Here is an 18,903-nt window from a genome sequence, read left to right on the forward strand (position 1 = left end):
ATAAATACATGCCAGTTGCCAAGTGTTTGAATTTTGATCACATGACCATGGGAATGCTGCAACGGTCATAATAGCAATAGCACTTAGACTTATATACCTCTTTATAGTGCTTCACAACCATCTCTCTAAACCGTTTACAGAGTCAGCATATTGCCCCCAACAATCTGGGTCCTCGTTTTACCCACCTCAGAAGGATGGAAGGCTGAGTCAACCTTAAGCCTGCTGGAATTTGGACTGCCAAATTGTAGGCAGCTGGCTGCAGAAGTAGCTTGCAATACTGCACTCTAATCACTGAGCCACAGAGGCTCCTTATGTCCGTAAGTGTGACAAATGGTCATAAGTCACTTTGTTCAGTGCCATTATAATTTTGAATGGTTATTAAACAAGTGAGTATAAGTCGAAGACTACCCACAGGTGGATTTGAATCTGACTTCCCTTAGTCTCAGTCCAACACTGAACAATTATGCAATAGCAGATTCTTAAAAGTGATCAGCAGGAAAGTAAGCTGATGGAAACCAGTAGTGCTTAAAGGGCAAACCAAGAAATGAGTAAAATTTCTCTGCTTTTGAACTCCACCATCTGATGCTCCTAAAACGTTTACCTCTCTTTGAGAACTAACGTTGGGTTATATGGACCTGTCGAGGCTGCTAAGATTTAAAACCTAGCTGCTGTTCGTTTGCTTCTTTCCTCTGTACCAAGAACATTATCAGAGGGAAAATTCAAAACTCAACAAGAAGACAGAAAACAGAAAACAACTAAAGTTCTGCTGAACAAGAGCAACGTACAACCCTCAGCAAATAAAAGTACATGAATTAATTAAATAAATATTCCAAATCGGAAGCTAGTTCAGGATTCATTGTCTGACATCCTGAAGCACCTGTAATGTTCTTTATCACTATTTCTGTATCTATATACTGATCTTGAAATATAGTTTCAACTTCAGCTCAATAGACCTATGAGAATATCCCTCATCTTTGTTACACCTTTATTATTCAGCAAGAATACTTATTCCTGCTTTTATGGCATTTTTCCTTAATTTGAATTGCACTTTTTACGGTTACTGTAAACTGCACAGATAGCTTTCACTGTTGGGCAGTTTAAAACCTTTAATAAATAAATAAGTTAGATAAGACTTCACTAGGGCTGGATCTTGATCCTTCTGGGAAGAGCCATACTATCCAAAATCAAAGAGCTGTCCAATTTCTGAGATCATTAGCTGTCAATCAAAAATAATGTAACTTGATTGCTTATGGTTATGAATGGACTCTCTGGAGATTTAACATTTGAACTGAGGTTTGGGAAAGCATATTTACCAGAAATCAGCATGGTTTTCTTAAAAAGAGCCTGTCCTAGACAAATCTCATTGCTTTTTTTCTTTTGGGGGAGGGGGGAGGGGGCAGATAAGGGAAATATCAATGAATGCACCTGGACTTCAGTAAGGCATTTGATAAAGATGACCATAGACTCCTTCTTAATCAATGGAACCATGTGGTCCCATCACTACATTGGTTTTGCAGTTGGTTGACAAGCTATATACTACATGTAAGCCTTCATGGATCTATGACTATGCAATGAGGAATCTCGGATCCTTGTACCAGGTCTATTGCACATCAACATTTTTATTTAATGACTTAGATGAAGGGATAAAATGGATCTCATCAAAATTGTAGATGACATTAGCTGGGGTGGAGCAATGCTATCAGCTCAGAATCTGGCCACAAGATTTGAAAGGATCTCAAGAAACTTTGTTGAAAAATCAATGCACTGACAGATACCCAGTACAAGTGCAGTGGGTACTTGTAAAGATCTGGTAAACTATAGATTAAGAAAAGAATCACCAGTGCTCCGTCTTATTCTACTGTATGTACACTGGTCATACCTCAACTGGAATACATTCTCCACTTCTATTTGTTGCAATACAAGGATAATATTAGAAAGAATGCAGAAAAGAGCAACAAAAGTAGAGAGACTTGGAGGCCAGATCCTATGAAAAACAGCTAAAGGAACTAGCTATGCTTGGTCATAAGAAGAGAAGGTTAAATGGAGATGTGACAGCAGTGTTCCAATATGAAAGGATGTCATAGCACAAAATAGTATAGATTTATTATCTGTATTGGCTGGGGATAGGACAAGATGATGGGTGAAATCTTTAATGAGAAATTAAAATTTGAAATAAAAAGTAATTTCTGATCAGAAATAGTTTGCTACCTGGAGTTGTGGGTTTTCAAAACAAAAGTTGGAGAGCCATTTTTCTAGGATATATCTGAGGATTCCTGCCCTCAGAAGATTGGTCTAGATTTCCAAAACCCTTTTCAGCCTTCAGAAACCTAACACTAATTGATAAAAATTGAAAAGCTCCTTAAAATATTTTATACAGAATTGGAATGGATAAGTGTAGTTAATTCTACTTCCTATATCATACAATCTATTTGAGATGGGAAAAATCAATACATAAAAGAAAAAACAATGCGCAAACTGAATTTTGTTAAGAAAACAGTCAAGGAAGATTTTTATATGTGAAATTTAATAGCTTTTGTGAGCATTAGCCCAGAAAATATGAAGCAATAAACACATGGAAAAAGAATGAATAAAGGAATGCCTATTTTGAAAACTGGCACAGTAGTGCCTTTAAGGATATGAGATGAAATTCAGTCAGGAAATGAAATTTATGCAGTTAAGGAAGGAGGAGCAAATACAAAACTTTATTTCATTCAATCTTTTATGTTTTTTTTAATTTTCCAGGAGCAAAACATGTTATTTTACGAGCTGAGGTAGAAATATACTTGGCTGAAGTCATTGGAAGCTGAATGAGAAAAAATAATTTAACCATAAAATGGCAAGACAAGTTATTGTTGCTGTTGTTTGTTTTCAATATTTCAAATTGTGTTTTATGATTTATAGTAGCTCATCTACTAGAAGGAAAGAGAACTTTGGCGCAGAGAAGATTGCTTTCAATAAATTTCGTTTTTGGAAGAGAACGTGTTGTCTTTGGCATTTTTACAGGTCCTTTAGCATTGCGCTGCAGTTTTACAGTTTTCATTTAGGTACTCTTGAATGGCAAAGTAAAATTAATTTTAAAATGCCAGGTGCAACTTTTTTTGTAACAGAAATGGCAAGTGTAAGCTTGATACCATCTTTTAAAGCTTTATAAAATTCATGGGCCAGATAACTCAAAAGCCCTATTTGATGGGTGGGGACTTATGCAGTCCTGCAGTGAATTTAATCCAAAAAGAATCCCAACCTGGTAAAGATTAGAGATGAGTTATTATTATTTTTTGCACTCTGTTTCAATTATTTTCAACTAGATGAAGGGGGAAATTTTTAAAAAGAAGATTTTGGCAAAATTGTCATCAGAGATATTTATGACGTGTCCAAGTGCTGCCTTAGAATGTCCTGCTCTTTATTGTACAATCATGTTGCAAAAAATCTACTGCATTTGTGGCCTGAATCAACATCCTTCCCTTGATCAGGAAATAGCACTGTAATGAAAGAGGCTACACAATAATGAAGAGATGTATAGAAGGAAGGAAGGAAGGAAGGAAGGAAGGAAGGAAGGAAGGAAGGAAGGAAGGAAGGAAGGAAGGAAGGAAGGAAAGAAACAATAATAGCAGAAAGGCAGCTTGTGACAAAGAATTTATTAGAAGAATTTTGTGAAAGAAACAAAAAACCAGAACCACTTCTTATAAAGAAAAATAGTCTGACAATTGAAAATCAAATTTCACACCATTACTGAAAACACCAATTGCTTCTTTGCCTATTTCAAAATTGCCAGGTAGTAGTATTTATTTTTACATCCTACTCCCAATCATATCTCTTTTTGGAAATAAGTTAAAACATTTTTTATTTGCCACAGACATGTAATGGTATCTCTACCCACTCAATCTTTTTTATAGCTTTATTTTTCTGTTTGATTGGGGATGTTGCTTTACACTGTATTTAAACTATGGTAGCACAAATAATTTTAAACATACTTTGTACAATGTCTTAGTATCCATTCTGAACAAATCCCATTAGGGGAAACTACCCTTTTTTGAGAATTATGACAAGAGAATTTGTATATCATAATTAATTAATTAAATAAATATTAATTAATCTTTTATTAACTAATTGACTTTAAAAAGTCAATATTAAGTTATAGCATAACCTAATTACAGTCATGAACAGAAATCAAGCCTTTCAAGACAGACTTGTAATGCATCAAACCAGAGTTTTGGGTTTGAAGGAAATTGTGAGCTAGAGGCTTTTTAACACTCATTTGTCTTTCTAGTGTGGATATTTGAAGCCTTGATAATTTTTCTGTTAATTCTGGGGGGAAAAAATCATTGTAAAGACATTCTCCCTTTTTGAGCAATTTCATTTTGGAAAATATATTCAGGGTGGAGTGGTAAAGGAAATGCAACGTTGCAGGTGTCCAGACTAACTGGATTTGAATTACAGGAAACAGAAATACTGTAGGCTATTTCCGTCTTTATTCCTCTGTTCCAAGTTAGTAACTCAGCAAACTGTAAATTTCTGAGTTCATATTCTGAATTTGAGGATTTTGTCAGTCAGTAGTTTCTCCATCTGACCTGGAAGAATCAACCTTCCAGATTTTAATATAAGTTTGTTCCAATTTATCATTATATGGACTTCAGTCTCTAAAATAGAACAAGGGTGGTCTTTATCACAATTCAAACTATTCAGGCACACTTTATTTGCTTGTTCCTCATTCCTCTAGTTTAATTTCATCCCTCTAGTCTTTAATTTGGGGCACTGCTCCAGAATAATACAACAGATGTATGCTTCAATGTTCAGACTACATTTGTTTGTTTGTTTATTGTACATGCTACCCATCTCACTATCGAAAGTGACTTCCATGCAGGGCTACATATGACTTTTAATAGACACTATAGACACCCCCTCCCAACAAAAGAAACAAGACATTAAGGTAGTTTTAAATGTTCATAACGAAAACAAGCAGATTTAGGGAAGGCCCATATTTTCTTGGAGCACATTTCAGAGCTCCAAAATAAAGTTTATATACCATTCCTATCAAAATAAAAGCTTTCTACTATCAATATGGCAGATCATCAGTCGATAATGCACTGGAGAGGATGCTTTGAATAGAATAGAATAGAATAGAATAGAATAGAATAGAATAGAATAGAATAGAATAGAATAGAATGGAATGGAATTCTTTATTGGCCAAGTGTGATTGGACACACAAGGAATTTGTCTTTGATACATAAGCTCTCAGTATACATAAAAGCTATAAATGATAAATCACTTATACATAAGTGATAAGTACAACATACGTTATAAGTGACATAAATCACATATACATAATTATACATAAACATGCTCATTTTCATATATACTTACATATATATGAATACTTTTTAAAGATAATTCCAATTATACCTGTCCATATTCTCCTATTTCAATTCTACCATTTACACCCACTCTAGCTCTCTATCTGTATAGTGATTGATCAGGACAAGTGTTTAAGTTGACACGAACTGTTTAAAAACATAACAGATTCAGATAAGTGATAGATTTGGGCCATTCCTTCATGAATGAAACATAAGCACAAATACTTTGCAACAATCTTACGCATTAAGATCACTCCTTATTAATCATCCCTTCCCAGTTGAGACTGTATGACTATAACTTTGTCTCTTGTATCCTTACAATTTATATTGACTGTTTCCTAGTGTGATTTGATTGCTTATTATACCCTATATTATTAAGTGTTGTACCTTATGATTCTTGGCTCTTGACAAATGTATCTTTTCTTTTATGTACACTGAGAGCATTTGCACTAAGACAAATTCCTTGTGTGTCCAATCACACTTGGCCAATAAAGAATGCTATTCTATTAACTGAACTGTTTCTTAACATCAATAAATACCTAAACAGAAGCATTGAATATTAAGCATTTCTTTGATAGCAGGTTGTAGATAGTAGAAACCGGAGGAACCAATATTAATGGGGAACAAACTTGTCACTGAAAAGTGTGAGAATATTTGCAAAGTATAAAAGTAATCTCCTCTAGGAAAATGTGTCATGAGATGTATATAAACAACATTCTTAGAGATTCCTAAGCTTCAGCCTTGGATTTGGGAGTTGAGCCAAATCCTAATACTATTGGCATGAATTTCTTACTCAGTTATAAAAGATTCTGCTGGGACTACAAAGATTTCTCTGGATCAATTTTTCCATCATCATATTTCTGCCTCTTTGAGGGGATCCTTGGTGCTTTCTGAGCTTGGTTGTTTTCTTGCAGACATTTCATTACCCAAACTAGGTAACATCATCAGTGCTAGTCAAGTGCTTATGTTACCTACTTTGGGAAATGAAACATTTGTATTATCCCTCATTTCAACTCTGATCTACAAATATTCTTTTTTGGCTTCTTTCTTTTGAATTTTGCAAAATTTTGAGTCTTACTCTTGATTTTATCCTGCTCTATTTAAATGTGTTAACTGTTCTTTGCCAGTCCTGATTTTTATTTCAAATTGGAATTTGTCATTTGGAACAGAATAGTCATCATGGGTGGTACAGTCATTTTTTGTTATTGCAAACAAAAATAAACCCAACTGGGAAAGTTTTAACTTTTTCGTCTTAACTGCTTTGATAGATTCATGGGTGGGAATTCAATTTGAATAATCTCTTCAGTTCTCTATTAGGAAGATCAATTCTATGGAAATATCTAACATTTGAATTCAAGGACATGAAGGCAATCTGCTTATTTATTCTTCAGGTAAACTGTAAAATGTTGGATGCTTATACACATGTGTAAAAAGGGATGTGGTGGCCCAGTGACTAAGGTGCTGAGCTTGTCGATCAGAAGGTTGGCAGTTCAGCAGTTTGAATCCCTAGCCCCATGTAACGGAGTGAGCTCCCGTTACTTGTCCCAGCTTATGCCAACCTAGCAGTTCAAAAGCACATAAAAATGCAAGGAGAAAAATAGAGACCACTTTGGTGGCAAGGTAACAATGTTCTGTGTGCCTTCGGTGTTTAGTCATGCTGGCCACATGACCACGGAGACATCTTCGGACAGCGCTGGCTCTTCGACTTAGAAACGGAGATGAGCACTGCCCCCTAGAGCTGGAAACAACTAGCACACATGTGCGGGGAAACCTTTATCTTTACACATGTTTAAAATAACAATTTTAAAATTAGTACAAATATGGCTTCCAGTTGTTTTTTCAACTCAAGAGTTAAAAAACTCATCAACTCATAATTTCTTCCATCTGAACATCAGGAGGGTAACTCTGTGATAACAGAACAGAACTAAAACAAATTTAGTGTGGAGCAAAAGCTGGCAAAAGAAAAGGCAAGTTCAAAACTGACTGAGATCTGGATAAAGACTACCGAAGGATAACATTCCAGGAAAAAAAAAAAAACCTCAGTGCACCCATATAAAAGAAGATAAAAATGCACTGGGGAATTGTTTTTCTGGAATGTGTTCTGTTCTCTCTCTTCTGTTCTAGTGACAATGTCACAAAGCAAATACTAATAGTAGTTTAATTTATTATGCATTTACAAGAAGAGCAACAAAGATGATTAGGGGACTGGAGGCTAAAATATATGAAGAATGGTTAAAGGAACTGGGTATGTCTAGTTTAATGAAAAGAAGGACTAGGAGATGACATGATAGCAGTGTTCCATTATCTCAGGGGCTGCCACAAAGAAGAGGGAGTCAAGCTATTCTCCAAAGCACCTGAGGACAGGACAAGAAGCAATGGGTGGAAATTAATCAAGGAGAGGAGCAACTTAGAACTAAGGAGAAATTTCCTGACAGTTAGAACAATTAATTAGTGGAACAATTTACCTCCATAAGTTGTAAATGGTCCAACACTGGAAGCTTTTAAGAAGAGATTGGACAACCATTTGTCTGAAGTGGTATAGGATTTCCTGCCTAAGACCTCCAAGGCAGGGGTGGGATTCAACCGGTGTTAGTACCAGTTTGGTGACTATATTTTGCAGGCACATGTGTAAAAAACCTTAAGCTGTGCCGCCCGGACAACTAAAAAGTGCTGCGCGTTTGAAAAGTCACTTTCCCCCTGCTATTTCAACCTCAGCTGTGCTGCGCAAAGCAGCTGAGGTTAAAAAAGCACAAAATAAAGAACCCGGGCAGGCGGGTGGGCCAAACAGCAGCAAACACATAACCGGGTTCAGTGTCTGCTGATCTTCAGAGCCACCGGTTCTATAGAGCCAGGCAGAACCTGTAGCATCCCACCCCTGCTCCAAGGTCCCTTCCAACTGTCTTTTCGATTTTATTCCATTCCATTCCGTTCTGTTCTATTCCATTCCACTCCGTTCTATCCTATCCTATCCTATCCTATCCTATCCTATCCTATCCTATCCTACCCTGACATATAACAAAATAATAACTGAAACAACAATGCATTACAGGTAGTCCCTAACTTACAACCACAATTGAACCAGGAACTTAAGTAACAGTAGATGCTAAGTCCACATGACTGGGCTCAATTTTATGGCTGCTTTTGTGATGGTCATTAAGCAAGTCATTGTGGTCATTAAATGAATCACAAGATTCTAAGTCTGAATCCAGCTTTTCCAATGGACTTTTTTTGGGTGATCATATGTCCACGAGACACTGGAACTGGTTATAAATGCAAGCTGGTTGCCAACCACCCAATATGCAATCACATGACCACAGGGTGATGCAGCAATCAAATTTTCAAAGATGGGTCATTGCTAACTTTTTTTGAGTCCAGTCAGAAGTCGGCAACTACCTGTACAAAGAGAGCCATCTCCGAGTAAACCATTTTGGAATTTTATATTTTTCTCAGGACCTGAATTCATCTACCTCTGCACATCTTTTGGGTACAACATCACTTGGACCGTATTCCAAAAATCATGTCCTATGTGCTTTCTCAATTTTGTTTAAGCCTCTAATTCACTTACTAGTTAGCATATGTCTGATAGTGGGAAGTTAAAGGCAGAAATTTCCTTCAACTGAGCATATGTGCTAGTGACTACATCAAGACATCCATGTCCAGGCAATAATATGATCAATGGTTGACTTCACTTAGGATGTTTACACTATATAGATTATATATACAGTATGTAGGACTGCAAATTTACATTTTGCCACATCCTGAAAAAAATGATACCAATTAAAAAAAACCAAAGACCATTTATTTCAATATCCTTTATCTGATTAACATTAACTAACAGAGTCTATTTCCATAAGGATACAACACACCTGTTTTTATCAAATACTAGTTCTATAACCTCAAGAAGTTCCTTTCTAAACCACAAATGATTGTTTTAAAGCCAAACAAATGCACACATATGAAAATATACACTGTCACAGAAGTTACATGGAAATTATACAGAACCTGAACATCTGATAAAGGAGAATATTTATAGTTCAGGGTTGAAATGAAGACTACCTGGTGTTCTCTGAGCTTGGCTGTTTTCTTGCAGATGTTTTATTAGCCAAACTAGGTAACAGTGCACTTATGATGTTACCTAGTTTGGCTAATGAAACTTCTGTAAGAAAACAGCCAAGCTCAGAAAACACCAAAGACTGGTCAAACTGACATCTGATTTATTATCTATTGTATTTTAAAAAGAATTAATTTGAAAGGATCTTATGGAATGATATGACCCAATAATATGAAACTGTTCACAGATAAAAATGACAATCCTACTTTTTTCTTTTCCAAGTAGTTACCTTTTGATCACTGATCTTCAGGCTAGGTAGAATAATCACAAGTGGCATAAGAAAAAGAGGAAGAGCATGAGATGTTTTGAAACAATTTGTTACTCAGGAAACAAGAATAATTTGTAGGAGGATGGAGAAAAGGATTAGGGAGTATAAAATAAATTTCTCCTGCCACTGCATTTAACTCAAGGCATGCTTACTTGATGGAGACTCAACAAGTCTCCCATTAGTTCAGGTAAACGCCTTAAGTAGCAAGTGACGGCAGACTTGATGAATGGCACTGAGATAGAAAGTAGAATCAATCCCAATTAATAGTTTTAAATAAACACGGGAGGGAATTTTGTCAGGCCAAGAGTTCTGAAAGGGATTGCATTTTTTTAAAAGACGAAGATGTGGAACAAAAATCCCACCAGCTAGCTAGGACCCCCTCACCGCTTGTCTTAGAAGATATGGAAAGTATAAATCCGAAGGCAGATTAGGTTTCTTTCAAGCAGAGATCTGAGGGACGTCTTTCATTCAAGAGCGTCCCACAGGTGAATTGGTCGCCCTGTTTCAGACGGAGCCTCTGTTTCTTCCTCCCCCCACCCCCGCCACCCCATTCTGGTTGTGCACCAGGAAGGAAAACCAACCTGAACCGCTAAAATGGCTTTACCTGGTAAAGGTCCCTTGCCCCGCACCACGTGCTCAGGGTTTGGTGGCAGCCCCTCACTCTCTGCTCGTACCATCTCCGGAGCGCCGAGACGGTCAAGTTCCACACGAAACGGCTGCCGCTAAAAAGGAAATCTTCCACTCCACACATGAAAACTGAAGCCATCGTCTCCGATCCGGCTGGTTCGGAGCCTCCGTCCAACGAGCTACGCTGCTTCCTGCCTCGAGTCCCTCAGATATTTTTTTTCCTCTCAGATTTGACCAAAAAAAAAAAAAAAAAGCTCCAAACTTCTGCAAAGGCAGGCAGGCGCCTTTTATACCGCGCAGCACGGGAAAGGAAGGCGATGGGGCTGTGAGGTCAAGCCATCCAGACACAAACTCGCCTTTCTCCCTGTTTCCTGGGCAGAATGGCGTGGCTTCAAGTCCGGCCAACGGCTGCGGTGGCTCCTCCTGACCAGGAGCGCACAGAGTAGCTTTGTGCCCTTCGGAACAGCTTAGAAGATAAATCTCCCTTTAAGCTTCTGGAGCTACCAGTATGGGCTCTAATTACACGTTTAACCCATTTCTGGAGTGCACGCCTCTCGCCCGGTCCCTCATCTGAACGCCGAACACTCTGGGGCGTGCGTGCGAGCGAGTGCGTGTGCAAGAGCCACAAACAACCCCTCTTTCAAGTAATGCAATACTCTTCCCGCTGGTGCCCTCCGTGGGGGAAACTCACTGGGGCAGAATGCGGCGTTTGAGACCCCTTTTAAGCCGCATCTCAACACCTCTTTATTTTTCTTTCTTTTCTCCGTTCAGCCTTTCCTCCTATCTGTTGTATGCAAATAACTTCAAAAACGTTTGATTTTATAAAAAAAGACGGTATCCTTTCCCTCCTCCCTGTCAGCCAACTTTAATTCTTAAAACCCATTGAGCCCATCCCAATGAAAACAAAGTAACAACTTCTGAAGACCCTCGAGACCGTATAAAACTCTCTCGGAACATTGTATTCCTGACTAAAAGGGAATTAACTCCGATCCTCCCCCACCCCTTGAAACAGAGGTTAATCCTATTAATGCAGCGCATGCAGCACGAAGAAAAACAGAAGCTGAGCCGTGCAGACTGAGGTAAATAAACACTCTGGGAAATGGCAGCCCCAAGAGAATCGCAGGATTCCCTCTGTAGTTGGTATAAAATTAAGCTGCGCAGCGGGGCCCTTTGGAGAGTTCAGCCCTCAGCGCCAAAAAATGTCTTTCATTTTATAGGCAATTTCTTACAGATCTCTCTCTCTCTCCTGTCTGTCTGTCTGTCTGTCTATCTATCTATCTATCTATCTATCTATCTATCTATCTGTCTATCTATCTATCTATCTATCTATCTATCTATCTATCCATCCATCCATCCATCCATCCATCTATCTATCTTCATTAGGAGTCAACTAAGAAATAAAAAGATCTTGCCTTTTATTATTCATGAAGTCAGAAGCTGTTGCCTTAAGAGTGAGGAGGAATAGGAGTCTGGACAGAAGAAGACAAGTATTCAGGAGGAATCAAAAATAAAATAATTGGCTGAAGAATACCAATTGTCATAAAGATGGTTAGTATCACAAACTTAATGGATACTGCAAAGGCACATGCTGTTTTTCTGGCATTTTGTCAAACTCCGTGTGAATTCTAGCTTTAGACATTTATTTGCTAGCAGAGCTACTTATTTGTTTACAACAACATGCCTCGAACAAAAAAAGAACACATTTTGATTCAAGACCAGAGAACCTTGTTTAATGGTTAAAATACATCAATTAAAAAATTCTGACTCACTCATAGAGTATTCAACTGGATCTCCATATTATGTAATGGAGAAACTTGTAGAATATTGTATAAATACAGTAATGGCAACTTGGTTCAAATGTGGTACCTTCAACATGTATCAAATTCCCACTCCCACTGGGATAATGTGCATAGTAGCTGGGTAATGGAGAATGTTTGGAGAACACCAGATATGAAAGACTGCAATAAGGCAGGATCCATTTTTAAAGAATGAAGATAAAAGATGAATTTTTAAGGGGAACTCTAAATTCAAATTCATATTTTTAAAAATAGTTTGAGAAAGTAAGTAGTCTAAGACTTCCTCATGTGTCTTGTGACCAGGGCTATTTTCAACAGTGAGCAGAAAGGAAAAGTCTATGAGGCTAGCTATGAACAGCCAGGATATTAATATTTAATTAAGTAAAATGAATAATGAAAGCAAGCACTGACCAATCATATGCTTTCTTCGAGTTCAGAAGAAAGTTAGCACATTCCCACATTTCTGTTTTTGTTTCTCTCCTTCAAAATGAATACATATTGTTGAGTTTTTATATGTAGCTTTCTCTCTTTTTTTATAAGTGCTCGCAGACATATTCAAGCCACTTTCTCATCAAGTAGAGCACTATAGAGTTAATACGTAAATCTTAAATATGAAGAATTCTGGTTTCTTTTAATTTACTTCCTAACCTTAGAATTTTCAAATAATTAGCAACTATTCCAAAGTAGTTTATTACAAATACGTAAATTGTTCAGCTGAATTTTGGCAACAAATTAATGGGAGTTGGGGTATTCTAGGGCCCAGGTAGATATTGTAATGATAACCTCACAGCAGTTAAATAATAACTCTGTATATCAGAAAATACCCAGTTCACCAAAGCTTACTCTAAGATAAGTAAACTTTCTCATAAACTAAAAGCCCTTTTTAATTCATTTGGTCAGCTTTATATAACAGCTGGTAAGTAAGGTGTCTCTGCACAAATGCACGCAGGCATGAAAAAGAACAACGTATGATTCCTCACCATCCAAGCTAGCTCACTGCAACTTTGTATGGAAAGCAACTTCATTTTGAATGTACAAATTTCTATCACTGCTATGTGATAGAAATCAATACAAAGTCTAGAATAATTAAAGTAGAAAGCAGTTCAAGATAAGAAAAACAAAACATAAATATGGTCAACCAACATATAAGTCTATGTTTGGGTCTACCTTGGGGAAATAATTGCAATGAAGCATTCCCACCTTACTGTTCTCATTGTTATTCATCTGCATAATCTTATCTTATTGAAGAAAGCAGTCAAAATGGGCACTTATGCATTTTCTAGGTTCCTCTCTCTCACACACAAATCCTTCATAGTTACAGATAAATTCACTAATATTGGTCATCCTAAAAAAGGGAGAACCAAACCACTTCTAAATGGTCCACATGAGTCACCAAAAATCAATCACAACTCAAAAATAACTTGACATTCTGGTTAGCAATTAATCCACTTGTAGTTATTTTGGTCACACTTTAGAAAAAGATTCTTTGCTTTGATGGAGGTCACTGCCCTTTTTTTATAGAAAAATCTTAAAAGGAATACTGACTCATATTATGAGATGGGCATCTTAAATGAAGGAGCAGAGAAAGAACTAGGATGCTGAAAAGATAGAAAAAGGCTTACTATAATTATGTCATTCTTCTGTGGGGTAGGTGGGAGAAGATTAATGGAAGGTATACATCGCTTTGAAAAGATCAGAAAAAAATGGCTGCTTCATATTTTTTGATGAGTACTCTGTCTGACACTAGTTCAACAGGCTGCATTTAAGAAAATAATTAGCTTTATTTTATTAAGTAAGTCATAATTACAAATAAAATGATATAAATATAGAAGACAATGTAGGGAAGAAAATTGGAATTGGAGGGGGAAAAAAGATATATCTTTTAACTAAAGTTTGCTACTGATTGTATCCAACCAATCTGAGTGTCTCATTATGTTCTTGAATTCTTCAGTCCACTTTCCCAACACATCAGGTAAACACCAGTTGAAGGCTGTTTATACATTTTTTAACCAGCATGCAGCATTTGGTTGATTTTCCTGTCATTAGTTTGCTTTATAAATTGTATATATTCTGTATTCATTTGAACAATATTGGGAATGATAGATACCCTATATATTTTTTGCCAATTGAACCAGCAGAGATGAAAACATATCTGAAATGTGGAAAGTAAAGACTGTGTATATGCATCAAAAGTGACTTAGAAGATATATTTCAAATCTTCCATGAGTGCAGTTCTCTCTGATGCCAATTAAACCAGCTATGTCTTTTTTCAGGCTTCTATCTGTATATACGAGATCTAAAGGACCTGGTCCAAATCTTTATAAAAGTGTGCACAACCCGGGCATGTTCAGTATGTGCTGATCTTCATCAACAACCACTCACAACAACACCCCCGGGGGGCTGACTCTCTGCTTCCTTTAAGTTGTCTAATGGGGAAACCCACCTCATTTTTCCTTTCTCATGTCCCACGTTTTGCTGAAAATATTAAAAGTGCAATGTTTATAAACAAAGGGACTTTTTTGTCATGATAAGTTAAAGAGGACAGAACATTCTATTTAATTTATAAGCTAGTTTTCTATGAGTGGGGGACTTCAGGACTTCAGCATACTCAGTGATCCCTTGATTTATTTCATATGAACTGTGAAGAAAATAGATGTTATTTCATTTGATTTGTATATTCATCTTTCTTACATTTGTGACTCTGGGTGGCTCATACAAAGCAATAAAACCCAGAAACAAAATCTCCTTGATAAAAATGGTTGTATACCAGGGGTGTCAAACTGGCGGTCCATGGTCCGGATGCATCACACACAAGCCCCGCCCAACCAGCTCTGCAAGGGGCGGGAACTTCGCAAAATGCCATGTGACGGCAACATGACATGGCAAGTTTGACACCAGTGTTGTACATGGAGAGAGAGTGAAATTAATTGAAGATGGGCTCCAGCACAAGCCCCAAAGCTTGGAAGAATAAGCTTATGATCCCAATGACTGACTCATATTGGATTCTGAAAAATGGTTGTAATTTTGAGTTTGGTTACATAATGAGTCAACTTACAGCTGCAATGACGTAAAACAAAAATTCTGGACTCAATTGTAAGTCAAGGACTACCTGTATACTCTCAAGAATCTGCAATTTCCCTCAAAGTTGCTACAAATCAGATCCCTCAATTTCCATAAAAAACTTTCTTTCCCATTGTTGTGGGAATGTCCTCTTTTTGTGTAACAAACGCTGAATAAATTAGTGGATATTTCCTCTTAGTGTTATGAATTTTCCACGTCAGAACAATTTCACTAGTCTGATTACATGGGGTTAAAATATAAAATATCACATAATGAAACTATATAAGATGAACATTTAATGAAACCAACAGTACCAATAACCCACACAAAAATGTAATATAAAGTATTTCTACTTTAACCCTTTAGTTTTACTTTCTAGTTCCCCTTAATTCTTAAATGTAAAATCCCTGAGAAAAGAAAAGGGCCCACAAAAGGCGAAACTTTATTCCCACGTATCATGTGTAAGGCTGCCTTTCTAAGCTGGATCATCTGAAGCAATATGATCTTTTAGTTTCTGTGTCATAACAATTACAGATAGGTAAGAGCAATCTGTTGAGAAGATGTTTGGGAACAGTGTTATAATATTTCAGGTTGCAAAGAAAGCTTAATCCTCATTATCTGAAGGCTTATGCTTGTGTTTGTGAAAACTTCCATTGATTAATTACCCATGCCTTTAAAATCTGGAACCCTGGTGCAGTCTGGTGACTATTTAAGGATCTGAAAGTTCAGTGAAATAAACATTGTTTTCAGAAATGAAGATTTTTGTTTGCAGCTAGAATGTATCAAGGTAAATAAAATCACCTCTATCTAGGCAGCTCAAGGGCTTCCTTGAAGGGCAATCTACAATTACTTCTAAACATGAACAAGATTAAATACCTTCTTGAAACATTGTGATATCCAACCTAGTTCTCTCTAGACTGTGAACATAACTTCCAGAATTCCAAGTCATTCTGGCTCTTCAGTCCAACTTATAACGTGTTTTGTTGACCATAGCATGATGAGTTTCCTGATGTGTTCTTGCTTAAGTTTCCACTAGGGAAAACTGAGTGTCATTGGTCTTTCTGCAGTGAGCACAGCAAGCATCCAACAATGTTATTGTTTACTTAAGCAAAACAGAATATAATTGAAGTGTCAGTGGCAATGAAAGTAAAGCTGAATAATTATTTAAAATTATTTAAAAGATCTAACTTCTAAAAGGATGTGCAATTGTCTTTTTAGAGTTGTCACAAAAGCCATCTTAGTGAAAACTTTAGTTAATGAAAACTCAATTAAGCTTAGACAAAATCTAGTCCAGGTAACATATGCAACAGAAAATTAGTGACACAGTAAGGAGCATGAAGAATAACTTGTACAAACTTTTTCCTTCTGTCCTGGCCACTTTTTTCAGAGGCACGATTGAGAGTGTTCGAACAAACTGCATCACTCTTTGGTTTGGGGGCAGCAATGCCTCAGATAGATAGTCCCTACAGAGAGTGGTAAGGACAACCGAGAAGATTATAGGAAGCTCTCATACCATTATTCAGGATACTGCTTATAAGCGCTATGAGCTTAGAGATCAAAGCATTGTCAGAGACCCACTTTACAGTCTGTTTCTGTTGCTTTCCTCTGGGAGGAGGTTTTGAAGTATTTCTAGCAGGATACCAGATTCTATAACAGCTTTGTTCTCTATACCATCCGTCTGGTAAACTCGCAATATTTTTCTCGCTATGTACACACATATATATACAGACTAGACTATGTTGTTACTTTATGTCATGTAATATATGTGAGTATATGCATAATTATGTATGTATGTATGTATTCATCTCTCCCTCCCTCCCTCCCTCCATTCTGTCATGTCATGTAGTGTATATTGGAGGTGGTGATGCAATGAAATTTCGTTTTAATGTATGCCAATTAGTATACATTCAAGGTGACAATAAAGTTATTTTGTTCTAAATTCTAAGTCTAACTTAGATTGGATTATTGCTAGAAAGTTTACATGATGTGGAAGCAAATCTGGGATTCATAGTTCTACATTTTAATTTTACATATGGTACATTTAGGGCCACAACGACACTGTTAGAATTGTCAGTGCTGCTGAATTGAAAAATTAGATTAGCAAATTTTTAAGCCCAGACAGCAAACAGCTTTTATTTCTTTTCTTTATTTGATGGAGAAGATTGGACAATAACTCCCAAATACCGCCTTTGAAATCTTGACTTTGGTTCTGTATAGATGCCGTTTCTCATCCAAATGTGGCTGTAATCAGAGCCCTGCTATGAACAATGGTACTTTTGTTTTTAGAACAGTTGATGACAAGCTCCTCTTTATCATAATAAATAGCAAAGGCTCACAGGCATCGCCCTAATTGTACTGGCAGAGCAGAAAGGATAACTGCCTTATCAGTACAAAGCAGTAAGGAGACCCGTTTATTCCCTGTACTGATGGTGAAACTCATTTCTAGATAAAGCCTGAATTATAGAGTTCATATAGAAGGTGAAAAGAAGAAGTGCTAAATACACAATTGTTTGATCTATTTTTGAATGGCAATTGGGGCTCAATTTCTGACTTTGGTACTTTTTCTTTTATCCTGTTTTGTCTCCGCCCCCCCCAAACCCAAATCCATGAGTTGAATTGGGTTGAGAGATGCTCAAAGTCCCACAGCTGGCTTTTATGCTTTTTAATATAATTTTTCAAATTGTTTTTAATGTAAAAACAGAAAAAGAAAACAAAAGCAAAAGGAATATATATTATATAAAAAATCCAATACATAGTCAGTACTTAAAAGTAAATAGATGAAAACGTAGATGAAAAAATATAACAGAGAAATAAGTATAAAGTATAATGTTGTTAGAACAATAGTTATATTTATTTATATATAATTATCTAATACAAACATTGTTTGTGTGTGTACTCTGTGTAAGTGTGTTATCATTTATACAATGTACAACATTAAAAAAGTATAATAGGCATAAAGGACTATATATACCCATATGTCTATTGTACATATATATCCTTTATGACTATCATACTTTAATCTACTTACTTTATATAAATGAGTCCCATATTTCCTTACATTTAACCATAGAAAATCTATGTCTCTGGGCAATCTGCACATAGATAAAAAATATAATCAGTTGCTCAGTTCCCTTGAACAAATGTTGGGACCATATATTTATCATCACAATACTGCAATATCATTCTTTTAGCTGATTTTGATGATAAGGGAAGGGAGAATCCATTCACATTGTCCAGTTGTTAAATTCCATGTTCTAGGGATGTCATTTAAGTGAATATTTTCCTCTGAAAATTTTAGTTTTTGCCACAGTCAAATTTATATATTCCATTAATTTCTCCCAAAACTCCCAGAGTACAGAGCACTGTAAAATGTGTTTTAAAGAACCACTGTCCTTATTACATCTCCAAAAAAATGCTGTCCTACACAGTGCTTTTCTATACAAGTGTATTGTAGTCCAGTAAATTATAAATATTAGTTTTTGTTGCATAAGTTGTAGTTTAAGGTCTATTGACATTCTTGCATTAGAACTTAAGACAGTCTCCCATTGTCTAGACCACAGATGTCAAGCTTGATAGTGTCACTTGACATATTGTGACGTATCATAATGTTTTTTGCCTTTGTGGAGCCAGGGTGGCCGTGGCCTACGTGCAGGGGTGGGCTGCTTGGAGTTCAATGGGTTCAGTTAAGAT

The 18,903-nt window shown here is 36.6% G+C and overlaps 1 protein-coding gene across 3 annotated transcripts in view; it reads right to left on the reverse strand.

Moving 5' to 3' along the window:
• Positions 1 to 18,903, reverse strand: part of FRMD4B (FERM domain containing 4B) — a 236,349-nt gene that overhangs the window by 149,469 nt on the left and 67,977 nt on the right. For 2 of the 3 annotated variants that reach the window (XM_026722192.2, XM_087923649.1), the window contains exon 1: positions 10,335 to 10,978. The exons of the other annotated variant lie outside the window; for it this stretch is intronic. In XM_026722192.2, coding sequence (XP_026577977.1) covers positions 10,335 to 10,496 — 162 coding nt within the window. In that variant the 5' untranslated portion in view covers positions 10,497 to 10,978. Of the gene's footprint in view, positions 1 to 10,334; positions 10,979 to 18,903 lie in introns of those variants that run through there. 3 annotated transcript variants of the gene reach the window in all.

This window comes from Pseudonaja textilis, chromosome 2 (genome assembly GCF_049901715.1).
Source record: "Pseudonaja textilis isolate UNSWEBS1 chromosome 2, rPseTex1.2, whole genome shotgun sequence".
Classification (NCBI taxonomy): Eukaryota; Metazoa; Chordata; class Lepidosauria; order Squamata; family Elapidae; genus Pseudonaja; species Pseudonaja textilis.